We start from the raw sequence: 22,852 nt of genomic DNA, 5'->3' as shown, positions 1-22,852 counted from the left end.
AATAGAGTAACGAAGAAAAAAGCTGATTAAATCCGACTTTATTTTGTACAATCTGGTGTCAAAGTAATCCGATGTGCATTTTTTTTTTCCCTTTTTTGGCCCGCTCCTTGTATTAAAATTAAACGATGAATTCCACTTCGTACCGAGCCGCTCCATTTTACATGGGTTTGTAAAATGTGAATTGGAATGGGCATCTTATAAATGAAAATGAATAAATAATAATGAAAAATAAATAAAATGGGGAGAGGGTAGGTTAGGTAGAATGGGTGGCTGTTACTTGTTTTGTTTAGGCAGCTGAACACGTGGATAGCTGAATCTCCTCAAAAATTAAATAATTAATAAAACAAAAAATGCCGAGGGACTTACTTTAATTTTAAAACCCTGTAATTCTGCTAAAACCTTAAAAACAACACATCCTTTGGATGGTAGCACTCTAGTTTTCTCTCCTCTCATGTATATATTTAAAAAAAAAATTACATTTTCTTTAAATACGTAGAAGTAAATTTTAGTTAGTGACAAAATTAAGAACTTATTTTAATTCGGATTAAATTAAAATGATGTGTACAAAATTAACTACTGTTCTATATATATAGGAATTTTGTTGAAGCACTAATATGAATATTGTTTATTCTATTATGGATTATAAAAATAAAAAAAAATTGTTAAGGATCAATATGAAAAGTGTTTATCTTATAGGATACAAGAGAAATAGTTATAGTCCTCTCTACCTTTCGCCGCTTACTTTAGTCTATTTTAAACTCAATTTTTTAAGATAACAAAAATCTCAACATATATTCCTCTAATGTTGTATTATAATCAACTAATATTTATTTTTAAAAAAAAAGTCAAGATATCTACTATATACCCGTATAAATTGAATATCTCTGCTGATTTTTCATAAATTAAAAGAAAAAGAAGAAGAAAGTTTAATTAAATAATAATATCGCAGCACCGAATATTCAACTTTTGCCACCTACTACCAGCCTCCCACCAAACACCGGTGCCATAACTGAAAAAGATTGGTAGCTTGAGAAATGGTAACTAAAGAACACAGTCACTTGCTTAAATATCAGCTTCACCCTTCATTTTTATTTTATCAAATTATCAGTTTCTTTTTCTCCATACTTCATCATTTTCCAATAATTTCCCACTAAAGATTACCAGTGAGTCTCTCTTTTAAGTTTATGTTAACAACTTTTTTTTTAATCAAGCTAATGAAGCTATCTATATATTTATTCGTAAATACTGTGACCTAATTTTGGTTTTGTGGAACATTTAGTGGCCACTGAAGTTGTAATGGTGGATGAAATCCCATTTCCTCCTCAGATCACCACCACCAAGCCGTTGAATCTTCTGGGTCATGGCAATAATCAATCCATTTCATTTCATTATGAACAATTTTGTCATTTTAGAGGTGTTTAATGGCCATTATGAAACTTGTTGAGTTGGGGGTGCTGCTGCTTGCAACAGGTTTAACAGACATTGAGATACACTTTCTCCAAATCAAGTTCACGGCAATTGGAGTCTACTTGGATCCTGAAATTTTGAGTCACTTGCAACAGTGGAAGGGCAAACAGGGAAGTTCCCTTGCACAAGATGATGACTTCTTTGATGCTCTTGTCTCTGGTAATTAACTATTATACAGTTTGATTTTTTTTTTTTAACTTTATTTTTCTTTAAAGTTTTTTTATTTGTATATGCCATGCAGCTCCAGTAGAGAAATTTTTGAGAATTGTTGTGATCAAGGAGATCAAGGGGTCACAATATGGGGTTCAGTTAGAAAGTGCGGTGAGGGACAGATTGGCCGGAGCTGACAAATATGAAGAAGAGGAAGAATCTGCCCTTGAGAAAATCGTTGAATTCTTCCAATCCAAGTATTTTAAGAAGGACTCTGTGATTGCTTATCATTTTCCGGCAACATCCCCTACTGCTGAGGTACTAAAAATTCTACTGGTTATTGATTCTCTCGTGATCTAAGCTGCTTTTGAAATTTGAGTAGTAAGTTCCAGATTACGAGGAGAGAATTCTTCTAATTTTTGTCTCATCACCTTCGTTTAGTTATGATGTTATATGTATTATTATTATTATTATTATTATTATAATTTTTAAAAATTATACTATGTTTTTTAATTTAATTTGCTTGTAGACTAAATTTCTGAACGTGGGTGCAGATAGTGTTTACAAGTGAAGGAAAGGAGGACTCAAAAATCAAAGTGGAGAATGCGAATGTGGTTGAGATGATCAAGAAATGGTACTTGGGTGGAGCAAGGGGAGTGTCTCCTACAACAACATCATCTCTAGCCAATACTCTCTCAGCTGAGTTATCAAAATGAAGCAGCTCTGCGCTTTCTAATAAAAGTGCTTCTTCACTTGGGTTTTGGAATTGCTGTAAATTTGTGCAATTTGAATGACGTGTTTACCCCGCAACCATGCTTCTATTTTAATGAAAATTTGCTTTGCTAAGGTCCTTCAAGAAAATTTCTCGAGTTTGTTCATAAATCATACGTTCTGAGCTCAGAATTTGTCGATTTAAATGGGTGTGTAGTGAAATTTATCCATGCATACATGTCAATTTGATATAAGGCCCAGCTGCCTTCAAAGCCCATGAAACCCACAACCACAAGAACATAATTTATGACCTAATTATTATTATTTTTTCAAATATTGATATGTTACAATTAAATAGTAATCGGGACTCTTTTTTTATGATTTTAGTATGACACAGCTCGAACAACAACACTTACTTAATATTGAAGGAAAATTTATTTTACTCCTAAAGTGGGGAGTCAAATAAATTCTTATTAAGTCTTAGCTATTATTGGGACTCGAACTCATTCACCCAAAGTTATTGGGCGCATAAGTTGTCAATGAATTACGAGTCATTGGCGACCTAATTATCATTTGATATTCATTACTAATGACAAATATGACATAATTACATAATACACTTTTTTTTAATATATATTTTATAGATATAGTTGTCAAAGTATATTGTGAGATAATTTTATCTTTCGGTCAAGGACTAGATGTGTAGCTTCAAAGTCTCTTCTTATCAGAAAAAGGGAATACTGTTGGTAGGGCTTTAAAAATAATTTAAACTACAAATGATGACATGCAAATGCAATGGATGCTAACGCAAAATTGTGCCATTTAAAGGCAATTAAAATGATTTCATTGCCTGATGCCAAGACCAAATAGGTAGTGCTTTGGCGGGCCTGATGCCGAAAGTGACCCAAGATATGAAGAGCATGCTGGAGCAGCCTTTCACAGCCGAGGAGGTTTCAAATGCGCTGAGCCAAATGTGCCCAACAAAGGCCCCTGGACCAGATGGACTCCCTGCTGTCTTCTTTCAGAAACACTGGCTAACAGTGGGAGGAGGAGTGATTGAAACGTGCTTGCATGTGCTGAATGAGCAAGGTACATTATCTCAGTTAAACCACACTTACATTGCTTTGATTCCAAAAGTCCACAAGCCTAGGAAAGTTACAGAATTCAGACCAATTAGTCTTTGTAATGTAATCTACAGACTTATTGCTAAGACTATAGCTAATAGAATGAAACCTATCCTTGCTCAGATTATCTCACCCAATCAGAGTGCATTCATACCCAATAGGCTTATTACTGACAATATCATTATTGGTTATGAATGCCTCCATAAAATTAGACACAGCAAGGGGAAAAGAAATGGGCTAGTGGCTTTAAAGTTAGACATTAGCAAAGCATATGATAGGATGGAGTGGGATTTTTTGAAGCACACAATGATTAAACTAGGATTTCCAAATAGATGGGTAGAGCTGGTCATGAATTGTGTTACTACACCATCTTTCTCTATAATTATTAATGGCAATCCAAAAGGGCTGATTCACCCTCAACGAGGCCTTAGGCAAGGCTGTCCGTTGTCTCCATATCTCTTCATTTTGTGTGCAGAGGCCTTCTCCAACTTGTTGCTGCAGGCAGAGCGTAATCACCTCATTCAAGGGCTGAAATTCGGGAAAGAGCTCACTATCTCACATTTACTTTTTGCGGATGACAGCCTTGTGTTCACCAAAGCTTCAGTTGACAGCTGCAAGAACCTAAAAGCCATTTTTGAGTGCTACGCAACTACTTCAGGACAACTATTTAACTTTGAGAAGTCATCCATAGTGTTTAGTGGTAGCATTCCAGAGGACAGAGTTGAAGTAATAAAAAACATTTTCCAACTTAATGTGGTTTCTAGGCATGGAAAATATTTGGGCCTTCCATCTATGGTTGGAAGAAAGAAGACCAGCCTCTTCAATGAGGTGAAACTGAAAGTGGTGAGTAAGATTGCAAGCTGGCAGCATCGGTTGTTCTCAAGTGGAGGGAAAGAAGTTCTTATCAAAGCTGTGGCTCAAGCGATACCAGCCTATGCAATGAGCGTCTTTAAGTTACCCCTAGGGTTGTGTGATGATATTCAGAAGGCAATGGCCAAGTTTTGGTGGAGATCAAAGAAGGACAAGCGTGGAATTCACTGGGCAAGATGGGGAAAGATGAGTCATGCTAAGAGTAGAGGAGGCCTCGGGTTCAGGGAAATGTCTAGTTCCAACCGGGCTTTAGTGGCCAAACAAGGGTGGAGATTGCTGCAATACCCAGACTTATTGGTCACCAGAGTGGGGAAGACAAGTGCTGTAAAAAGGAATCAGATGGAGGATCGGCAATGGAGAAAAGATACAAATATGTAGAGACAATTGGATTCCAAGGCCAGAAACGTTTAAGCCAATATCAATTCAAAATGTGGCAGTAGATGCTTCAGTAGCAGATCTCATTAGTCAAGAACATAATTGGGATCAAAGAAAGGTGAGACAATGGTTTATGGATGAGGATGCAGCTGAAATTCTACGAATTCCGCTGCCGAGAAGACCAAGAATGGACGAGGTGATTTGGCACTTTGATAAAAAAAGGGCAATATTCTGTAAAAAGCAGATACCAATTGGCGCTTAAGATCAAGAATCCAGATAAGCCGAGCTGTTCATCCAAGGGTCTGCATCACTGAAATTTGTTATGGACCCTTCAATTGCCGGAAAAAATTAAAATCTTCATGTGGCGAGCATCTCACAACCTTTTGCCTACTGTTGATAATTTATGGAGAAGAGAGATACTGCTAGAGCCTACATGTCAAATTTGCAAGCAAGATAAAGAAACTACAGCTCATACTCTGTTACTATGTAAAGCTGCCAAAAAGGTCTGGAGGTATGCCCCCTTTGAAACATGTTTCCCTAATGCTGTTAACCAAGACATGTTGGAAATTATGGTTGAAATGGCTAAGAAAATAACAAAGTCAGACATTGAAGTTATGGTAGCTATCTGCTAGACTATCTAGTATGGCAGGAATAAGTTTCTGTTTGAAGGAAAAAAAATGGAACCATTACTAACTATTTCAAGAGCTAAGGCTGTGGTGGAGACCTATAGAAGAGTGAAACAGCCGAAGTTGGATCCAGAGGCAAAATATTCTTCCAAGAATCAGCAAGTATGGAGCCCTACTCCTGATAATACATTCAAAGTTAATGTTGATGCTGCTGTTAATTTTGACAGGCAAAAGGCCGGCCTGGGGGTTGTTATTAGAGACTCATGCAACAAAGTTAAAGTGGCTGCTGTGAAATCCACTCTATTTACAGGGGATGTAAAGACTGCAGAAGCTGAAGCTGTTGAATGGGGGTTAGTGGTGGCAAAAAGTGCAGCTTTTCAATGCATAATGGTGGAGTCAGATTGTCAAGAAGTGGTGAAGTTAATTAACAACAAAGAGGGCATTAGGACAGAGATTATGTGAGTGATTTCAGAAATTCAAAGTCTTAGCAAGGATTTCTAGAATTTCAGCTGCTATCACACTCCTAGATCATGTAATACTCATGCCCATTCCTTAGCTAAGTTAGCTCTAAGGAACAATGAAACTGTTGTATGGCTGGAACCAATTCCAGTAGAAGTCGAATTTGTATTATCATCTTTGATTTATTGAAATCGCTTATTTCCTTCTCAAAAAAAAAAAAAAATGATTCCATTGCCCCCCTCTTTGTCCAAGATGAAGGCCCCATCATAAGACTCAAGATAGTAGTGACATTTTTCTATAACTACAACTGGGCTGCGCTCCTTCCATGATTATGAAATGCAAAAAGATTTTATTATTATTATTATGTACAAAAAAAGTTGTACGTGTATCCCTTGTACGATGTAGTTTTAGTGGCCAAGCAGTAATACGCTAACCGTGTATTGGCTCTTTGCTAGTGGGAAATGGGAATATTGTTGAAAGGATTGTAAAAACTTGTAACTCGACTATTTCAATTTCACTACCAAAAAATAAAATAAAATCTAATCTTTCGTGCAATCTTTTGAACTGTGGAGAAATCCTTGTGATATATATTCACCCAAAAGGTTAAGAGGAAGTCTTTTGTGAAGTTGACCCATAATATCAATTGTGTATCTGTTTATAAAATCTTAACACCTGTTGTGATTTAACTGAAAGAATGACTATAATATGTGGTCAATCCTATAAATTTTATTTCATATTGCTCAACTTATCCCATGCCATTTATATTGTTGTAAAACTTATAATATTAGCAACAAAAATTTGGTGCAAGTGAAAATTAGGGTTTTTCAGTCTCATGTAAGCCTTCATCAAGGAATTAAAGGCTGGTCCAATATTTGGGTTTGGTGCTACATTCTACAGGGTTCTAATTACTTGGACAATTTTGATTTTGATTTGTGGTGCCTGCATGAGATTTTCTTCATTAAACTGGGGACCAAGTAGGCCCACCAAAGATTTAAAAGAAAGGAGAAATAGAGAGTTTGAGATTCCAATCTATCAGCATAATATTAAAGGAAAAAAAAAAAAAAAACTCTTTGCCCTTTTCATTTCACAGTTATCTTTAGTACTATTAATGAAGTTCCCATGTTCCAAATGAAACAATGACGATACTTGCAGCTCCAAGTGGAGTCTAGAATAATTTCTTGTTCAGAATTTGCTTTGCTGGATCCATGACCATGACTTATTATCATCTATTTGAAGTTGTTAAAGATTACAGGCTTGTTTACAAATTACAATACCCAGAGTTGACTTGATTGACATCTAGCTACGAGTGGTGAAATTGAAAGGCCTCTTTTGTTTCTAAAAGATAAATATAAGCTCCAAAAAATGATACTAAAAACTTTCACTAGTGCTTATCAAACAACTACCACTTTTTAATTAACAGCTAAAGCTTTTCATTCAAACATTGAATGGAGCAAAGATTGGGAGTTAAAATGGCAAGTTTGATATTAAAATTTAATTCTTTTCAATTCTTTCTGCTCTAAATGCGTAGTAGTGTACTTGAAAAGATCCATTTAATTACTCCAAATCCTTTTTTTTTTTTTAGCCTAATAGCAATCCTTTATGGGGCAAAAAAAAGTTTGGAAGGTAGAAAGCATTAAAGCTCATTCTTGTACTTCAAGAAATGAACATTATGTCAATACAATTCAACAAATTTCCTCTATATTCTTCACTATGCAGCATAAATTTGATTCTCAAAAACTGGAAACAACAAAAAAAAAGGCATAAACCATCAATTGCTTCTTCTTCTTTTTTTCCTTTTTAAGTCTGAAATATAAAATTGTAAGAGAGCAACACCAATCATTCATTTCATCAAGTGAATATACTATGGGTATGTGGTGTGTCAAAACAGAATTGAAACTAAAACCATGTCCTGTCTTTAACCCAAAGTATGTACCTACATAGTATATAGCCTCGGGATCATTTCACATAATTCTTTTAGTGAAATTACAACAAATGTGTCACTCTATGCCTCACTCGCATGAACAAATAAAAAATCACTAGAAACACCACAAACGAACTCTCTCTTTATTCATACGCAGGGTCGTTAAACAACCTCATCCGTAGCTATAGGAACATCAGCTTGCTCTCCTCCTGGTGGATTTCCCGGGTGCCGGATCTCAGAATCCACCTCCGCAGCATCAGAACTTGTTGGTTGATCCAGCAATGACCGCCGGCAAGTTGGACACGACGAGTGTGACATCAACCACGTGTCTATGCACCGTACATGAAACCCATGGTTACACTTCGGCAACACCCTGACTTTTTCACCATCCATAAAGTCTACAAGGCAAATTGCACAGTCTGTAGCCTTAATCTTGACGCCTGCAGTTCCATAGACAGCCACCGGAATCTGTCTCAATGCACTCTTCTTAAGTCCTCTGGCTGCCAGTCGCGCTGCGGTCTCATCCGGGGTCTCAAAAGCAAACCTTCTGCTACAACGCAGAGCACAACGCACTATTGAATTTAATCCTAGGGCACAAATCAATGCGCACAACAGGGCTGCTAGTATTATCACCATGTTGGTGTCAAAATTGGCTTCATTGGAGACCGTGCTCCGCGTTCTGCTTCCATTGGTTGGCGGCGTGCTTGGTTCTGTATCCAAAAGTAGGCGATGTGGACGATGATTGAGTGTCACCATTGCTTGAACTAAATGATCAGAGAGTGCAAAAGCTTTGTACCCTTTTGCAACTTAAAGACTATTTGATGAGCTTATGCAAACAGGCTTGCGTTTCTATAGTTCCAAGCTTTTCCCTTAATTATGAATCGAACCACAAATGATACTGAAAGAAGGAAATTCATGACACTCATGTATTGAGCGAAGCCTTTACTTGTTAGCTTCACTTTCGTTTTGATATTGAGCTTCTACGATCGATCTGTGAAAGTCTGATAGCTAGCTGGTTGTTGCTTGAGGAACTTAAAGGCGGAGTTTCACTTGTGATTGATAAATGAAGAGATGGAGTGGGGACATCAAAGTGCGGGCTTGTAGTTGCCTTGCCTTTGAGTTATGGCAACATCTGTCGTGATTCCAACTAGATAAAGACCTCCAGAAAAGGCATCATCATTATCACTTAGGTAACAGTATCAAATGCAAAAAAATGGAGAAATAAGCCTTACCAGGTTCTGAACTTATTGGGAAATATTTCTGATTGCAATTCAGTAATCGATGAGAGAAGCAAACCGATTTTGGTGATGCATAGAGAGAGAGGAAGGTTGATTTGTTTTGTGATATGAGTAAACTATGCAGGGTCGTCTATAAAAGGGAGCTTACGGTCTTTGAATGGGGCTGAGAATCACTGGGGTATAGATGGATAATGGGTTTAGATACCAAATGAAAGTAAGATGTGTGAGTTATATGGAGTCTTTTCACAACACTATAATTGAAAGCAATGACTTACAGATGGTTAAAGTTTTAGAATCAAGTAGAAGGGCAAAAAGTTGATAGCGAATTTTGATTATGGCACCTGATCCCACCTAATCTCAATTAGCTTCAAAAATTAAAAAATGCTTATTCCTCAGCACAAATCCTTCCCCCACTCCTTCACTTTTTTTTCCCTTTGATCAAAAGTTGCAAGTAAATTTTTTTGTCACATTCCAGCCAATGCCAGTTTTCTTAATCCAAACACTGGTAATGCTGCGAATGTTGCCATGTTTTCCTACAAAATTCATAGTGTAATCATAAACTTAAGAGTTACTGTAATCCAAGGATGATCACTTTATTTGAGAATCACTACTACAACACTATTTGGTAAAATGCTTTCCACCTTCCCTCATCTTTATAAAGACTTTATGTGTTTTCAAAATTTTTTTATCTTGACTTATATATGATAGATTATGTATAATTTGTAATGTGAAAAATCGATAGCAAAATATTTTAAGATGTAACAAAAATACTAATAGTAATAATATATTATGAGTTAGGAACCATATTCATTCGTATTTAGGAGAATGACTCAAACTAGCTGCCTTCAACTATTGGAGAGGGAACAAATCCACCACAACTTGATTAATGATAAGTGAAACTGTGAAAACTAAATAATTGCTAAATTTTTCCACTGCGTAATCTTATCCTCGTGACTCCTGAGGATTGTGTGCGAAGACAGGATTGGGTTTTGCACATGGCAATTGGAAAATGGAAATCATGCGGTGAAGGGCAGATCCTATGCGGGCACATGAATGATTGAAGGCCCGGAAAGCTAAAGCTCCATAGATTGTCAATTTTAAGGGAAAATCTGTGGTGCAACTGTGGTACCGTGCCACAGTTGCATCCAGCTATTGGATACCAATAAACTCCACTAATCTAAGTGCATTCAACGGTTAGATGTAACTGTGGTACGGTACCACAGTTGCACCTTAGTCTGATCCCAATTTTAGTCCACATTCATTAATTGCCCACGTTGTCTCTCTTATATTAACTAGCACTAGCTCCATACATGATCCATCAAAACCCATTTCATGCCCTCACCACCGACTTTGCTAGCCCCAAATTAAAACAACAGCTTTATTAGGTGAAGAAGAAGAACGAAAATTTTATGTTCAAGTTCATTTGTGATCACTTTATTTCAAATCGTAGGGTGGCCGTGAAATGTGCCGGCATCAATACCCCACTGCCGCTGAATGAGGCATTAGTGCCGTAACCATAATTTAGTGATAGCGAGCAAGTCTCTCCAATAATGTTCCCAATCTCTATCGTTCAAATGGCAAATTCACATCAACTTTTTAATTCCATGAAAGCCAATAATTGGAATTTTGATCACGGTTTCAGCCTGTTCACACATCTCATTCATTCTCACATGGGAATTTATTTGTGTGTTTAATTTTTTTTCAGACATTAATTTATTTTAGATTTTTTTTAACTTATCACTTATTTTCAGACAATTTTATCTAAATAAAAAAATTTGTTTTTATTTAAAGTTTGAAGTTTAAACGGAAAATTTTAATTTCAAATCTCAAAAATACCCTTAACAATTCATGTATTTCTAATATTATGTATAAACCTAATTTTTTTATTATTTATAAAGTTATTTTTTAATTACTTTAAATTTTTATTGACATGATAACATTAACTAAACTGAAATATTGAACAAATCAAATTATATCCATTTTGATGAATCAAAAACAAAACATCAGTGTTGACTTTATAATAAAAGTTGATGTTATAATTACATCTTTTAGTATTAAATTAAATTAAGATCAACAATAATAGTATTTTTTTTAATTCTACCAAACTAATCAATCTATGAAAATTATAAATTGTGAAGAATAAATATATGCACCACTTAAAAGAATATTTATATCAAACTATTAGTTTTTAAATTTTTCTCTCCAGATGTTGAAAAAGAAAAAACAAACATGTTATTTAGACATTTTCATTCAAACCCATCCAAACTTCAACTAAATTCAGACATATTTAGATTTCAGATAAAAAAATAAACGTAATTAGTTTCATTGATAAGAATTAATCTCTCTAAGACCTAGATTTTGAATTCGAACTCATTGATGTGCGTGGGGTGAGCCGGTGAGTTAAATAAAAAAAATAATTAAAAAAACCTCTTTAGTATTTTCGAAATATTAGTTACTTACTAACTTGGCTATTACTAATGGCTTATCACTGAAGTCTTTGTGTGTACATATTCGATTATGTAAATAAATCCCGAATACAGTTCAAGTAAATGCCAATTTTCCTTTGGTTTTTTCTCATTATTATTTTTTTACCCATCAAAATATAAATTATAAAATGATTAATATCATTTAAAATAAATTTAAAAAAATCCATTTTGCTATTTTTAGTCTTGAACAAATTGAATTAAAAAATTTTAAATTACTTTTTCATATTATATTTTATCTATCAAAGTAATATAAATTATGAATGAAAAATAAATAAATCCAGTCAAAATTTCAATAGAATTCAAAAAGAAAATCATACCAAACAATGTCATATGAAAAATATTAAACAAAATATGTTACTAAATTCAGAAGGGTCCAACGTGTCGAGAAAAATCCGATCATTTACTTTAACAATATTAAAGTATTATTTTGAAAATTAATGACATATATGTGTGTGTAATTCTTAAAAAAATATAAATATATCCATACTTATAATAAAAAAATCTATTAAATGACGTGACAACAATCAATATATCTAAATGTAAAATAAATGGAAATTGTTTTCAAATTATGCATTCAAGAAAGAAGAAGAAGAAGAAGAAACTTGCTCATTGATGCATTATGCGCATGGGCAATTCGAACTCATCATCAAATGTGAAGTAGGGGTGGCAAAAAAGCCCGGGCTTGTCCAGGCCCGGCCAAGCCCAGCCCAGGCCCGCACGGATGGGCTTGGATATGGGCCCAAAAATTACAAAGCCCACATATATTGGACTTGGATAAGGGCTTCGCAAAAAAACCAGGACTTGGCCCGGGCTTTTTAAATTTATGAATAAAAAATAAATTTAATTTAAATAAAAAAAATTTAAAATATTAAATTAGTTTAATTTTTTATATTAGTATTTGTTATTTTATTAGGTTGTATTACTAATATTTCATGTATTTGACCATTATTCTATTTATATATTAGATTATTATCTTTAATTTAAATATTTTTTCTTAATTTAAAAAATATTTTATAATTAATTTAAAAAACTCAAGCTCGGCCCGAGCCCGGTCCAAGCCCGTTTAGGCCCGGCCCGAGTTCGGCCCATCCAAGTTGAACGGGCTTTTAAAGGGCCTAGGCTTCGTTTGAATGATGCGGGCTTGGGCATGGACTTTAAAAAACCCGGCCCAAACCCGCAAATTGCCATCCCTAATGTGAAGATATAATTGAATACCCAAACTTATAAATTATAATCACCTTAACATTATTGGTTAAATTTTAATGTCTAACTAAATTTAAAAAAAAACTCCGGTAATAATAATTATGACAACATCAACAACTAAAAGTATCCTTTTTTGTAATTCTTTTTTATCTAAAAGGCGGAAAAAAAAAAAAAGGCTTTGCTCTCAACGTGACCGTAGAAGAAGATAAAAACAAAAACGAAAAAACACTCTCTGTTCATTCCGAAATCTGGATCTCTCTCTCTCTCTCAATTCTCCAAAATGGAAAGCCAAGATCCCCCGAATCCGAACCCGAACCCCCCGACCCGCGGGCCGTACCACCGTCGATCACAATCCGAGGTGCAGTACCGAATTCCGGACGACATGGATCTCGTTTCGGATCCCATTTCGGATCCTTTATTCGACGGCCCCGGGGGATCCGAGGACGACTTGTTCTGCAGCTACATGGACATGGATAAAATCGGATCCAAACCCACCGGAGACGACCCCAAACACGAGAATGCAAATGTGAGTGTTGGCGCGAGGCCGCGTCACCGGTATAGCAATTCCATTGATGGGACGACGTCGTCATCGTCGGTTTTGGAGTCAATTGAGGCCAAGAAAGCTATGGATCCTGATAAGTTAGCTGAGTTATGGACAGTTGATCCCAAACGAGCCAAAAGGTGGGTTTTTTTTTCCCCCCAAACTGTGGTACATTTACGTTTATTTTGTGGAATGTGTATCGAGCTTATAAGGAAAAGAGAGAATTGGTGACCCTTTTGCAAAATTCTATTAAAGTTGAAAGCTTTTTTTTTCCTCCAAAAAAGAACAAATTTTATTTCATTTGAAGTGTGTGGAAAGAGCAGATTTATCTTTAAGATTTGTTGAAACGCATTTGTCAATGTGGTCAACGTTATAGATAATAAAGTTGGATTTTTTTTAAGTGGGTAAAAGAGGAAATTTGATGGGCTTTGCATTTTGGTAGACGGGATTCATGATTTTTTGCTTCGCTGGAAGATATTTGCTTTTGCTACTTTTTTTATTTGTTTGTATGTGAACATACTCTTAAGTGTCAGTTTTCAGTGATTAGTGATTCGAATTAGCTACACGAGTCTGATTTCTCTTCCAGGCTTTGATTATTCTCTGTTGCTGAGGTCAATAGTGTTTATGGTCCTTCATTACACGAAAATTGGGTTTAGGTTGAATTTCCATCTGCTTGTGCAATGATACTACACCTTTTAGTATTTCGGTCTTTACATGCTACTGAATGACAGATTTATACTCCTTAAAACTGCCAGTTTACTTTTTTCCAACGTGGTGATCTAGCTGCACACTCATACTTAAAGTTTGGGTCACTATACATTTGATATTCAATTAATAGCATAATATTGAATTCTTATCTCATGTTCATCCTTTCTTTTAAAATCGAATGTTTTCTAAGTGATGGATCATTATATATTAGAAATTTTTCAGTTGGTTTTCTTAGCCAAAATACCTTTTGTTATGGGATCGGAGTTCGGCATATTTGCCGAACCTTATAGAATTTTGTTTTCACTTCAAATTCATTTGATTGGCAGAATTCTGATGGTTTATGGTAGAAATGGAATTATAATTTACTTAACCCTTTGATTGTTTGTTTATTTATTGATGTTTCCTTTTACAAATTGCTTTTCTAAGCAGGATTCTTGCAAATCGGCAATCTGCTGCTCGTTCAAAAGAGAGGAAAGCCCGTTATATATCTGAACTTGAGAGGAAGGTCCAGACACTTCAAACAGAAGCAACTACTCTATCTGCACAACTCACGCTATTCCAGGTCCTTATTTCAACTTGTACTCCACTTGTATATTTCTAGTTATAGGATACATGTGCTTGGCCTCCATTGCATAATAACGGAGCCTGGTTTTATTCCTTGTAGAGACTGACATCTGATTTGCAATATTTTGCTTCCAGTAAATGAAAAGATTAGTGACTGGTTTTTAATTTTTCTGAGGTTTCACGGGTCTTCAAAATTATTTCATTGGCTATCTTTTCAATCTTATTCTCCAAATTGAAGAAAAATAAACTTGCCATCTTTCTTTATCATGTCATTGCCGTGTTTGTTCTTATGAAATCTTGTTTTCTTATTAGAGGGACACAACAGATCTGTCTACTGAAAATACAGAGCTTAAACTTCGTTTACAGGCTATGGAACAACAAGCTCAATTACGTGATGGTACGTTTATTACATACCTGATTTTATTATTTTCATTTCAGTCACTTTCCCATAGTTGGCATGTAAAGGGACATATTTGCCTCCTCTTCCCTATGCCACCCGTCGATGCAGTATTTTGTGCCAGCCACAGGGCGGGGAATTTCCTGCTATCTATATGGTCAAGCTACATAGTATCTTCTATTCTGTCAAGAAATGCAATAAAGTACAACTCTCTATGCCATCTAACTTTTGGGCATCAATATACTTTGAATCTTTTACTAAAGGTGTTAGATATATTTATCTTGAGACAGAACTTGTCTCTATTCTCTATTTTCTCTCCAATTTTTGGTCATTCATGGGTAGGAATGGAAACTGTAACTCCAGCCCATTCTTCATCGGTACCTTTGATTCTGCTATGGCATTTCACTTGGCCCCATCATCTCATTTTGAAAAATCTAAAGATTAGTAACAGGGTCTAATAACTGGGTCCTCTCTATGGGGATGGCTTCTCTGAATGACAATTTTCTTTATTTTTCCTTTTTGCCCAAGTTGTTTCTCCCGATACTTTACCCTTTTGTTTTAATGTTTTCTTGAGAAACCATTGGCTTTTTATATCTTGTCATGACATGTCTCCAAAATACAGCTTTGAATGAAGCTCTAAAAAAGGAAGTGGAGAGGCTCAAGGTTGCAACCGGTGAAATGATGACACCCACGGACACCTATAATTTAGGAATGCAACCAATTCCATATAACCAATCATTGTTCTATCCGCACCACCCTCAAACTGGGCCTGGAGACACCCAGATCATACAATTGCCAGAATTCCATCCTTTTCAGCCTAACATGTCAACTCCCCATCAGCCTATGCTAGCTACAGCCAACTCACATACCTTCTCAGAGATGTTGCAGCAGGATCCTCTTGGAAGATTGCAGGGGCTTGATATCAATGGCAGAAATTCTCATCTAGTGAAGTCTGAAGGCCCCTCAATTTCTGCTAGTGAAAGCAGCAGCACATTTTGATGCAAATGCTGCCGATTTTTGGTCCCAACATGTTTGTTGAATTGTTCATAGACTGACCTTATTGACAGACAAAGGTACTTTGTATTTGAATTCCATTCTTTCACGTGATTGAGAGTTTAGTTTTTCGGTAGCTTTTCCAGGTCTCAAGGTATCATTGAGTTCTTTGACTTATTTCTTTGTTTCATTCAAATTCATTTCTTAGGGGCACTCATCAGGGAATAGAAGGTTACTTTTCAAGGAGTAGAAAAGTGCATATTTTCTTGCTAGGCGCCCCCATTGTATTGTCTGTTTGTTATTGTTTAAACTTTTATTAACAGGAAATAAATTAAAATTTTCCAATTTTTAAATTTTTTTCGTTGTTAATTTTCTGCATTGGTTGACAGCTTCTCCCTCCACAAACCAAACAATATTCAATCGGTGATAGTTAAAAATGAATTGACTTTAGTAGATGCAAGGTTGCAGAAATGTCATTTGTTGACTATATCACCCAACTGGAAGGGTGGTTAAACTATTTGAGTCTCCATTATTTAAAAGAATCATATGAATGATGTTAAAAATACAAACTAAGGCTCGCCAAGATTTAATAAAAGTAAGCTTAGTCTAGTACGACTACACTGTCCCCAAAATTCAACTCTGCAGGCTTAAAGATTTCGATATTATCAACATTAAAATTTCATTATATCTCTCCATCATTGTTTCAATCCAAATTGTGTTGGAGGTTGGTGATGTTGATGTTTCTCCAGAGAATTAATAATGCTTGTATAACCTACAATCTTGCAATGGACCATGTCCACTTGTAGTGACTTGAATTTCAAGCAATCCCCATCCTCGAACAAGCCATAGACCAACTTGTGATTTTGTTGTTGCCATGCATATCATAAAGTTGGTATTGATCTCGATGGAAACTCTCCGGGCCATCAAAAGTTTACCTATATGGCATCTGGCTGCCATGCATTTTTTCACCAGTTACGCCAACAACTTTTAATACTCATGATTGGTAACAGCAGCAAGATCAACTGATCATCATGGATTCAGAGCCAGAGATTAAAAACTTTTGAGTCTCGTATTAACTTTTCACAACTGAAAATCAAGTTGAGACAGCACCTGAGAATCATAAAATACCAATTATTGCAGAAAGGTGATTCTTCTTCATCCCATGTGGAAGTACATTGTTTCTCTCAGGCTTTAATGAGATCAGAGCCTATGGCATCCAAGATTAAGATAACTGACTTGAGTTGTCTGCTTGTACAGAGCCATGGGTGGCCTACCCCAACAAGTTGCTATTAAAATGCACATGGTAGGTGTTTAGAGTAGGGTATGCAATTGCTGTCAATGTAGGATATTTCAAGTGCAGCTGTTTGCTTGCTGCTGATATATGTGACCAATTTATTAATTACCAAAAGAAATTGACTATTCACAAGTTTGTATTGGGCGAGTGTGGTCCATATTCATGTTTTGGGGTCTGAACGAGTCGAAACTAACCTTGTGAAGGGCACTTTCATTTGTTGTTGACGGAATACACATTTGGATAAAGTCGACATGCTTGCTTGTGGATCTTATTACTAGTTTGGTATATGTTTTCTCTCCTGGGAAGAAAGGGTTTGGTCTAGAGCACTAGCATCACATATTTTGATCCCACTACGTCTGAAGAACTTGGATTCGTAGATATCAAAAAACTGTAAGCCATGAAAATTTTTATTATGTGGGAAAGGAAAATAAATGCTTCATAAAGCCGAATTTGCTAATGCTGGTGGTGTCACATGAAAACCCCAAAACATGCATTGAATGAAAAACTTTGAAATTGCCCCCATGCAGGATCGAACTACAGACCTCCAGTTTACAAGACTGGCGCTCTACCACTGAGCTATAGGGGCTTGCTGGTCTGACCGACGCATTTATTTAAAGTCTTATTACTGTAATTCCCAGCTTTAGATAAAACTCTTCCTTCATCGAGATTTTGTTTTGATAAATTACAATAATACGTTTATTAATTATCAGATACTTATGAATTAATCTAGATCAACTCTTTTATTGCACAACTTAAAATATATTTATCCCCCACTAATATTAGAGAGTTATATCTACTCTGCCTACCATTTTGAGGGAGAAATATCTATTATTATATAACCTAAAGAAAAAAATTTGAGTCCAAACTCCTGTGCCCTCAAATTTGAGGGCAACAGTTTGTGCCACTACACCAAAACCCCAATTATCTTGATAATTTATAGGTTGATAGTTATCAATAGCAATCAAATCATATAGTTTTATCATCATTATTTGATATATGGATGGCAATGGGGCATATATGGATTGGATTTATTTTATTCCAGATCTAGATCCATAAAAAAAATTAAGATCCTTAGCTGCTCTAAATCCGTCATGAATTCTAAATCTCAATAATAAGATAGCAATAATTTTTTAGAAAAAAAAATAAAGACTAAAATGCATTGGTAACAATTAAATTATATAATTTATATAAAAAATCTAATAAGTATTGTAGCTTATACTTTTGCACCAAAACAGAAAAATAAGAAAGATAATAAAATATCCATAAAAAATATTTATAAGGATAAGATCATTGTAATATTCTAATGTCTCTTTTACCATCTTGATATTCACGGCACACCATCATCATTCTTATATCATTAAATAATAACATATAAGTTAAATACGATTTTTTATATTCAGTGCTTTGTTATTTTTATTATGACCATATTTAACTAAATATATGATCAGATTAACATAATTATTTTATATTTGATAGTCACCACTGATTGGTGATTATACAACATAAATAAAATATGAGAAAATGATAGGAAAAAAAAACTCAAGTTGAGAGATTTTCCTAACAATTAAAGGACTGATCCAAGCATTCGAATAAAGTGAAGAAGCTATAATAGACTAAAGAGAACGAAAGAGGCTAAATTGTATAGTGAAAAATTTTAAAAAAATTAGGCCTAGATGTCCTAATTTTTTTCTTATTATCATTTAAATACTTTTAAATTTTAAGATTCTTAAATAAATGCCACTAATATGCTATGAACAAATTTTATTATCATTTATAGTTACATAATTGTTAGGAAATTTTTAAAATTAAATTAAATTAACTGGTGAGTAGATAGGGATCTGGATTTAGATATTAAGATAATCCAGACTTGTTCCAAATCTGTCTTAGATCCACACATCGATATCCAAATTCATTTTAGTCCGACCTAAATTTGATCTAAATGTATTTAGATCACGTGAATCCTATGTGATCCATTACCATCCCTAATTAATTGTAGTGTTAACTATATAAGCAGAACAGTTTCAAAAAAAAAAAAAAGCTATATACGCAGAAAATATTAAGTAAGATAAAGCACATTCTTTTATCAAATCGCATGCCCAATTAAAGTTTTACAAGTAGCTCTACTGTCATTTTGAAAAATGCCAACCGTTAAGTGAGAGAGAACAATATTTATTACATAATACTAATAATTTCAATGGACGGCCGGTAAAAGTCTAAAAGAGAGGGAAATATTAAACTTAGACACCAAGATCAATAGACAACTTAAGCATCAGCTGAATATATTTTAATGCTGCTGATTGATAATCTTTAAACGCTGAGTCGACACCTTCCATAAAAAATATTATTCCTAATTCCTAACGGAAGAAACACATTGAAGTTTTGGTTAACTAATTCCAATTAATCAAATAAAAATACAAGCCAAATAGCATCTTGATTGTTCCCTTGCCATATCATTTGTCAAATCAAGTCGGTGTCTCATTATCTTTGATCTCATATTCTAAATGTAATTAACTAGAAATGAAAGCATCCTAATTCATATGAAAATGATGTATGAATACAATTGACCGTGATATTCGGGACTTGCATGTGCTCATAACATGGTAGGTCCCTCATCAAATCCCTCCCCACGTAAGTCCATACAAAATTTGTAGACAAAAAATATGAATACATTGTTGACTTGAGATTTTATAATAATCCCACTTTGGTTTAATAATTTCAACGATGAATTATCATAAGTTACACCCTTATTTTTGTATTTCCAAATGCATCGATCTATGAGATTTCACCACGTGTGTGATCCCGATTCCATACTGTATATGCTAGTGGTTACTTTATGTTTGATGATTTAAAAACCTTATTACAAAGCATATTATAACAACCGACGAGGGGATTCCGCCGTGGAGTTTCTGCTGTGTAATCTTTTGATGCCTCATCTGTAATACTAAAATATGATTGGTTTGTGGGGATTAACATATAGTCCTGTACGAGAAATTTTAATTAAAACCCAGTAAGCTTAAACAAAATTGAGAGAAAACTTTTCTGACCAAACAAGCAGCACATTGCACTAGAAAAGTAAGGCTTTAATTTGAGATGCTCTTTGCTTGCAAGTCGGTTGCCTCCTAATCCCTGCATATGCTTTCTTGCCGTTTCAATTCATGCATCAAAACTGGTCACTTTTGGTGACATCTTTAGACCAATTAGGCAAAAATTTCTTTCATACAAGGCATGTTTATTTTATAATGACAATTGTAATTTGGGAGCCCCTAAGTAACATCCACTCACATGAACAGTTCATGTGAGTGGATGTAAGTTACATTAAATGTAACTTAACATTTGCCTTGTAATTTTTACAATTACAAGCTTGTCAGTACTCAATCTAAACAGCTTTATATCAAGAGGATTTAAAGTTTATAATGTTAGTCTATCATTCATAAGTAAAAACTACGATTACTTAAATAGCTCTGTCTGATGTCGGAGTCCAAAAAAATTGGACCTAAAACCAAATAATTGTAAAAAAGAAAAATCATTTCCGTGATAAACATGGAAATTAACTTGAATCCCTGTATACATGTGGGAAGGAAATGACTAATGGGTGGTTTAAACATGAAACTTGCATGGCGTTTGTAGAAATGAAAAACATTAAGATTTGAGCACATTGAACTTTGGACTAGAGACAGCAACGATAGAACAAGAATGCTGACAAAATTAGCACTACTTTATGATACATTTTCCACAGCCAACCAAAACGGACCTCAGGAACAAGAAATTAACCTCAAGTCTCCTTAATCAAAGGGCTTAAAAGTTGAGCTGATTTGCGGTATTTCAGGCAGTTTAAGGAGAAATTTATGCATTATCAAATGTAGAAAGTATTGAAGAGTGAGAAAGGGAAGAAAATTAAATATGACAAATATAAGATAACTGAAACGGTTGATAAATGCATGTGGGGGTGGGGCCAATTGAGATAGCGGTTGGTGCTCTAACAAGAACATTTGCATGTGCAGTTTGATCCCTGTAACAATGCCTGACGAAATGTGATTTAATTCGGTGGCTGTAGCTTTACAAAGTCCGCATCTCACTGTCTATATAAAGGAGGCTCCATTCCCCCTGCACTAAGGCACTAAGCACTCAAAGCATCTCTCTTTTTCTTAACAAAAAAACACATAAACATAAGCAGCCAGCAGTAGCAGCCATGGCCAATATTGCAGCATCATCTAGCGTTGCTCTCCTTTTGTTTGTGCTCAATTTTTGCTTTCGTGGCACATTTGGAGACTATGGTGGTGGGTGGCAAAGTGGCCATGCAACTTTCTATGGCGGGGGTGATGCTTCCGGCACAATGGGTAAGTGTATAAGTAACAAGTTAAAACATTTGTCTCTTTTGTTGCATAACTTTTTGGTCAATTTGCCATGATGGCAATTGATGTTTTCTACTTGGTACTGTAGGTGGTGCTTGTGGGTATGGCAATTTGTACAGCCAAGGCTATGGGACTAACACTGCAGCACTTAGTACCGCTCTATTCAACAATGGCCTAAGCTGTGGTTCATGCTATGAAATGAAATGTGAAAATGACCCCAAGTGGTGCCTCCCCGGCTCCATCATTGTCACCGCCACCAACTTCTGCCCACCTAACCTTGCCCTGTCTAACGACAACGGCGGTTGGTGCAATCCTCCCCTCCAGCACTTTGACATGGCTGAGCCCGCTTTCTTGCAAATTGCCCAATACCGCGCCGGCATCGTCCCAATTTCCTTCAGAAGGTAACAACATATCACATTATAAAGTTGATGTCACTACACTTGTAAGCCTGTATGAATCTGATTTTGACATGTTTCTATCCGGATTTGTAATCAGGATCCCGTGTGCGAAGAAAGGAGGAATAAGGTTTACCGTCAATGGACACTCATACTTCAACCTGGTTTTGGTCACAAATGTCGGAGGAGCAGGAGATGTACATTCAGTATCAATCAAGGGTTCAAAGACTGGATGGCAAGCAATGTCAAGGAACTGGGGCCAAAATTGGCAGAGCAATTCTTATCTTAACGGCCAAAGTCTTTCTTTCCAAGTGACAGCCAGTGACGGCAGGACTGTGACTAGCAACAATGTTGTGCCTGCAAATTGGCAATTTGGGCAAACCTTTGAGGGTGGTCAGTTTTAGATTTTAAGATTTTAAAAAAGTGAATCAGAAATTGTATATTTAATTGAATTTGGCATTGTGTTTGTGAGGGAGAAAGGGTGAGAATAGGGGTAGGTGAGGCTGAGGCCTGGCCGATGTGGCCTGTCTTGTTGCTGTGGTGGTCTGTTGGCACCCGCTAGGCCTCTATAAATAGAAATGATTGTGTTCTATATATAGTTATTACTCCAATTGAATGAACGGGTATAATTTCATTCAACGTTGTGATTTCTGGTTATCTTTTGAGACATCAATTAAAAGTTTATTGATAAAAAAATTTCAATCTTAATGTATAATTCAGAATTTTGTTTATGAAAAATAAAAAATTTCCTCTCCAAATTATTAAACTACGTAACCCGACCTATATAAAAATTGATTTCCACCAACATTATATTCATAACACAATTTTGGATATTATTCTTAAATTAATTCATTTTTACATAAATTTGAATACAAGTGCAAATAATTTATAAACAGAAATCACCTCAAGAACATTTTGTTTTCTATCATACCAAAAGTTAATGGATGATTATTATTATTATTATTATCATCATCGTCC

General features: G+C 35.3%; 4 protein-coding genes and 1 non-coding gene across 7 annotated transcripts; 3 read left to right on the top strand and 2 right to left on the bottom strand.

Annotated features, from left to right (window-relative positions):
• The first annotated feature begins 955 nt into the window (after positions 1-955).
• Positions 956-2,478, top strand: LOC18044429 (probable chalcone--flavonone isomerase 3). Its single transcript, XM_006435856.2, has 5 exons — positions 956-1,163; positions 1,280-1,363; positions 1,471-1,626; positions 1,709-1,935; positions 2,172-2,478. Coding segments are annotated over exons 1-5 (630 nt in total). The 5' UTR covers positions 956-1,162; the 3' UTR covers positions 2,334-2,478.
• Positions 2,479-7,605: 5,127 nt separating this feature from the next.
• LOC18044428 (RING-H2 finger protein ATL74) lies at positions 7,606-9,125 on the bottom strand. Of its 2 annotated transcripts, none has more exons than XM_024186041.1 (2): positions 8,936-9,125; positions 7,606-8,862 (listed from the first exon to the last, which is right to left on the bottom strand). In XM_024186041.1, exon 2 carries the CDS (start codon positions 8,457-8,459, stop codon positions 7,866-7,868), a length of 594 nt encoding a protein of 197 aa, XP_024041809.1. In that variant the 5' UTR covers positions 8,460-8,862; positions 8,936-9,125; the 3' UTR covers positions 7,606-7,865. The 2 variants fall into 2 exon arrangements, with proteins under 2 accessions (XP_024041809.1, XP_024041810.1); XM_024186042.1 differs by having other exon boundaries at positions 7,606-8,850.
• A 3,693-nt stretch (positions 9,126-12,818) lies between these two features.
• On the top strand, positions 12,819-16,144 carry LOC18044427 (bZIP transcription factor 18). 2 transcript variants are annotated; one of them, XR_002906126.1, is made up of 5 exons: positions 12,819-13,311; positions 14,309-14,441; positions 14,756-14,840; positions 15,463-15,913; positions 16,042-16,142. XR_002906126.1 is itself a non-coding variant. In XM_006435851.2 (4 exons), exons 1-4 carry the CDS (start codon positions 12,911-12,913, stop codon positions 15,837-15,839), a joined length of 996 nt encoding a protein of 331 aa, XP_006435914.1. In that variant the 5' UTR covers positions 12,819-12,910; the 3' UTR covers positions 15,840-16,144. The 2 variants fall into 2 exon arrangements, 1 of the variants encoding a protein (XP_006435914.1); XM_006435851.2 differs by having other exon boundaries at positions 15,463-16,144.
• A 1,497-nt stretch (positions 16,145-17,641) lies between these two features.
• Positions 17,642-17,713, bottom strand: TRNAT-UGU. Its single transcript has one exon. It is a non-coding gene; the product is annotated as a tRNA-Thr (tRNA).
• Positions 17,714-21,247: 3,534 nt separating this feature from the next.
• Positions 21,248-22,513, top strand: LOC18044426 (expansin-A2). Its single transcript, XM_006435850.2, has 3 exons — positions 21,248-21,464; positions 21,568-21,880; positions 21,975-22,513. Exons 1-3 carry the CDS (start codon positions 21,317-21,319, stop codon positions 22,276-22,278), a joined length of 765 nt encoding a protein of 254 aa, XP_006435913.1. The 5' UTR covers positions 21,248-21,316; the 3' UTR covers positions 22,279-22,513.
• Positions 22,514-22,852: the final 339 nt, after the last annotated feature.

This window comes from Citrus clementina, unplaced genomic scaffold (genome assembly GCF_000493195.1).
Source record: "Citrus clementina cultivar Clemenules unplaced genomic scaffold, Citrus_clementina_v1.0 scaffold_4, whole genome shotgun sequence".
Lineage (NCBI taxonomy): Eukaryota > Viridiplantae > Streptophyta > Magnoliopsida > Sapindales > Rutaceae > Citrus > Citrus x clementina.
Note: the sequence above shows the minus strand (reverse complement) of the source record. Positions and strands in the feature narration are given on the sequence as shown.

Bases quoted from the DNA above. Each gene is read 5' to 3' on its own strand.
- LOC18044428 (XM_024186041.1), bottom strand. From the start codon at position 8,459: ATGGTGACACTCAATCATCGTCCACATCGCCTACTTTTGGATACAGAA.
- LOC18044427 (XM_006435851.2), top strand. From the start codon at position 12,911: ATGGAAAGCCAAGATCCCCCGAATCCGAACCCGAACCCCCCGACCCGC. The intron at 13,312-14,308 runs GTGGGTTTTTTT...TTTTCTAAGCAG, and splicing joins GATCCCAAACGAGCCAAAAG to GATTCTTGCAAATCGGCAAT. The intron at 14,841-15,462 runs GTACGTTTATTA...TCCAAAATACAG, and splicing joins ACAAGCTCAATTACGTGATG to CTTTGAATGAAGCTCTAAAA.
- LOC18044429 (XM_006435856.2), top strand. The intron at 1,364-1,470 runs GCAATAATCAAT...TGCTTGCAACAG, and splicing joins GTTGAATCTTCTGGGTCATG to GTTTAACAGACATTGAGATA. The intron at 1,936-2,171 runs GTACTAAAAATT...ACGTGGGTGCAG, and splicing joins CAACATCCCCTACTGCTGAG to ATAGTGTTTACAAGTGAAGG.
- LOC18044426 (XM_006435850.2), top strand. From the start codon at position 21,317: ATGGCCAATATTGCAGCATCATCTAGCGTTGCTCTCCTTTTGTTTGTG. The intron at 21,465-21,567 runs GTAAGTGTATAA...TTGGTACTGTAG, and splicing joins TGATGCTTCCGGCACAATGG to GTGGTGCTTGTGGGTATGGC. The intron at 21,881-21,974 runs GTAACAACATAT...ATTTGTAATCAG, and splicing joins GTCCCAATTTCCTTCAGAAG to GATCCCGTGTGCGAAGAAAG.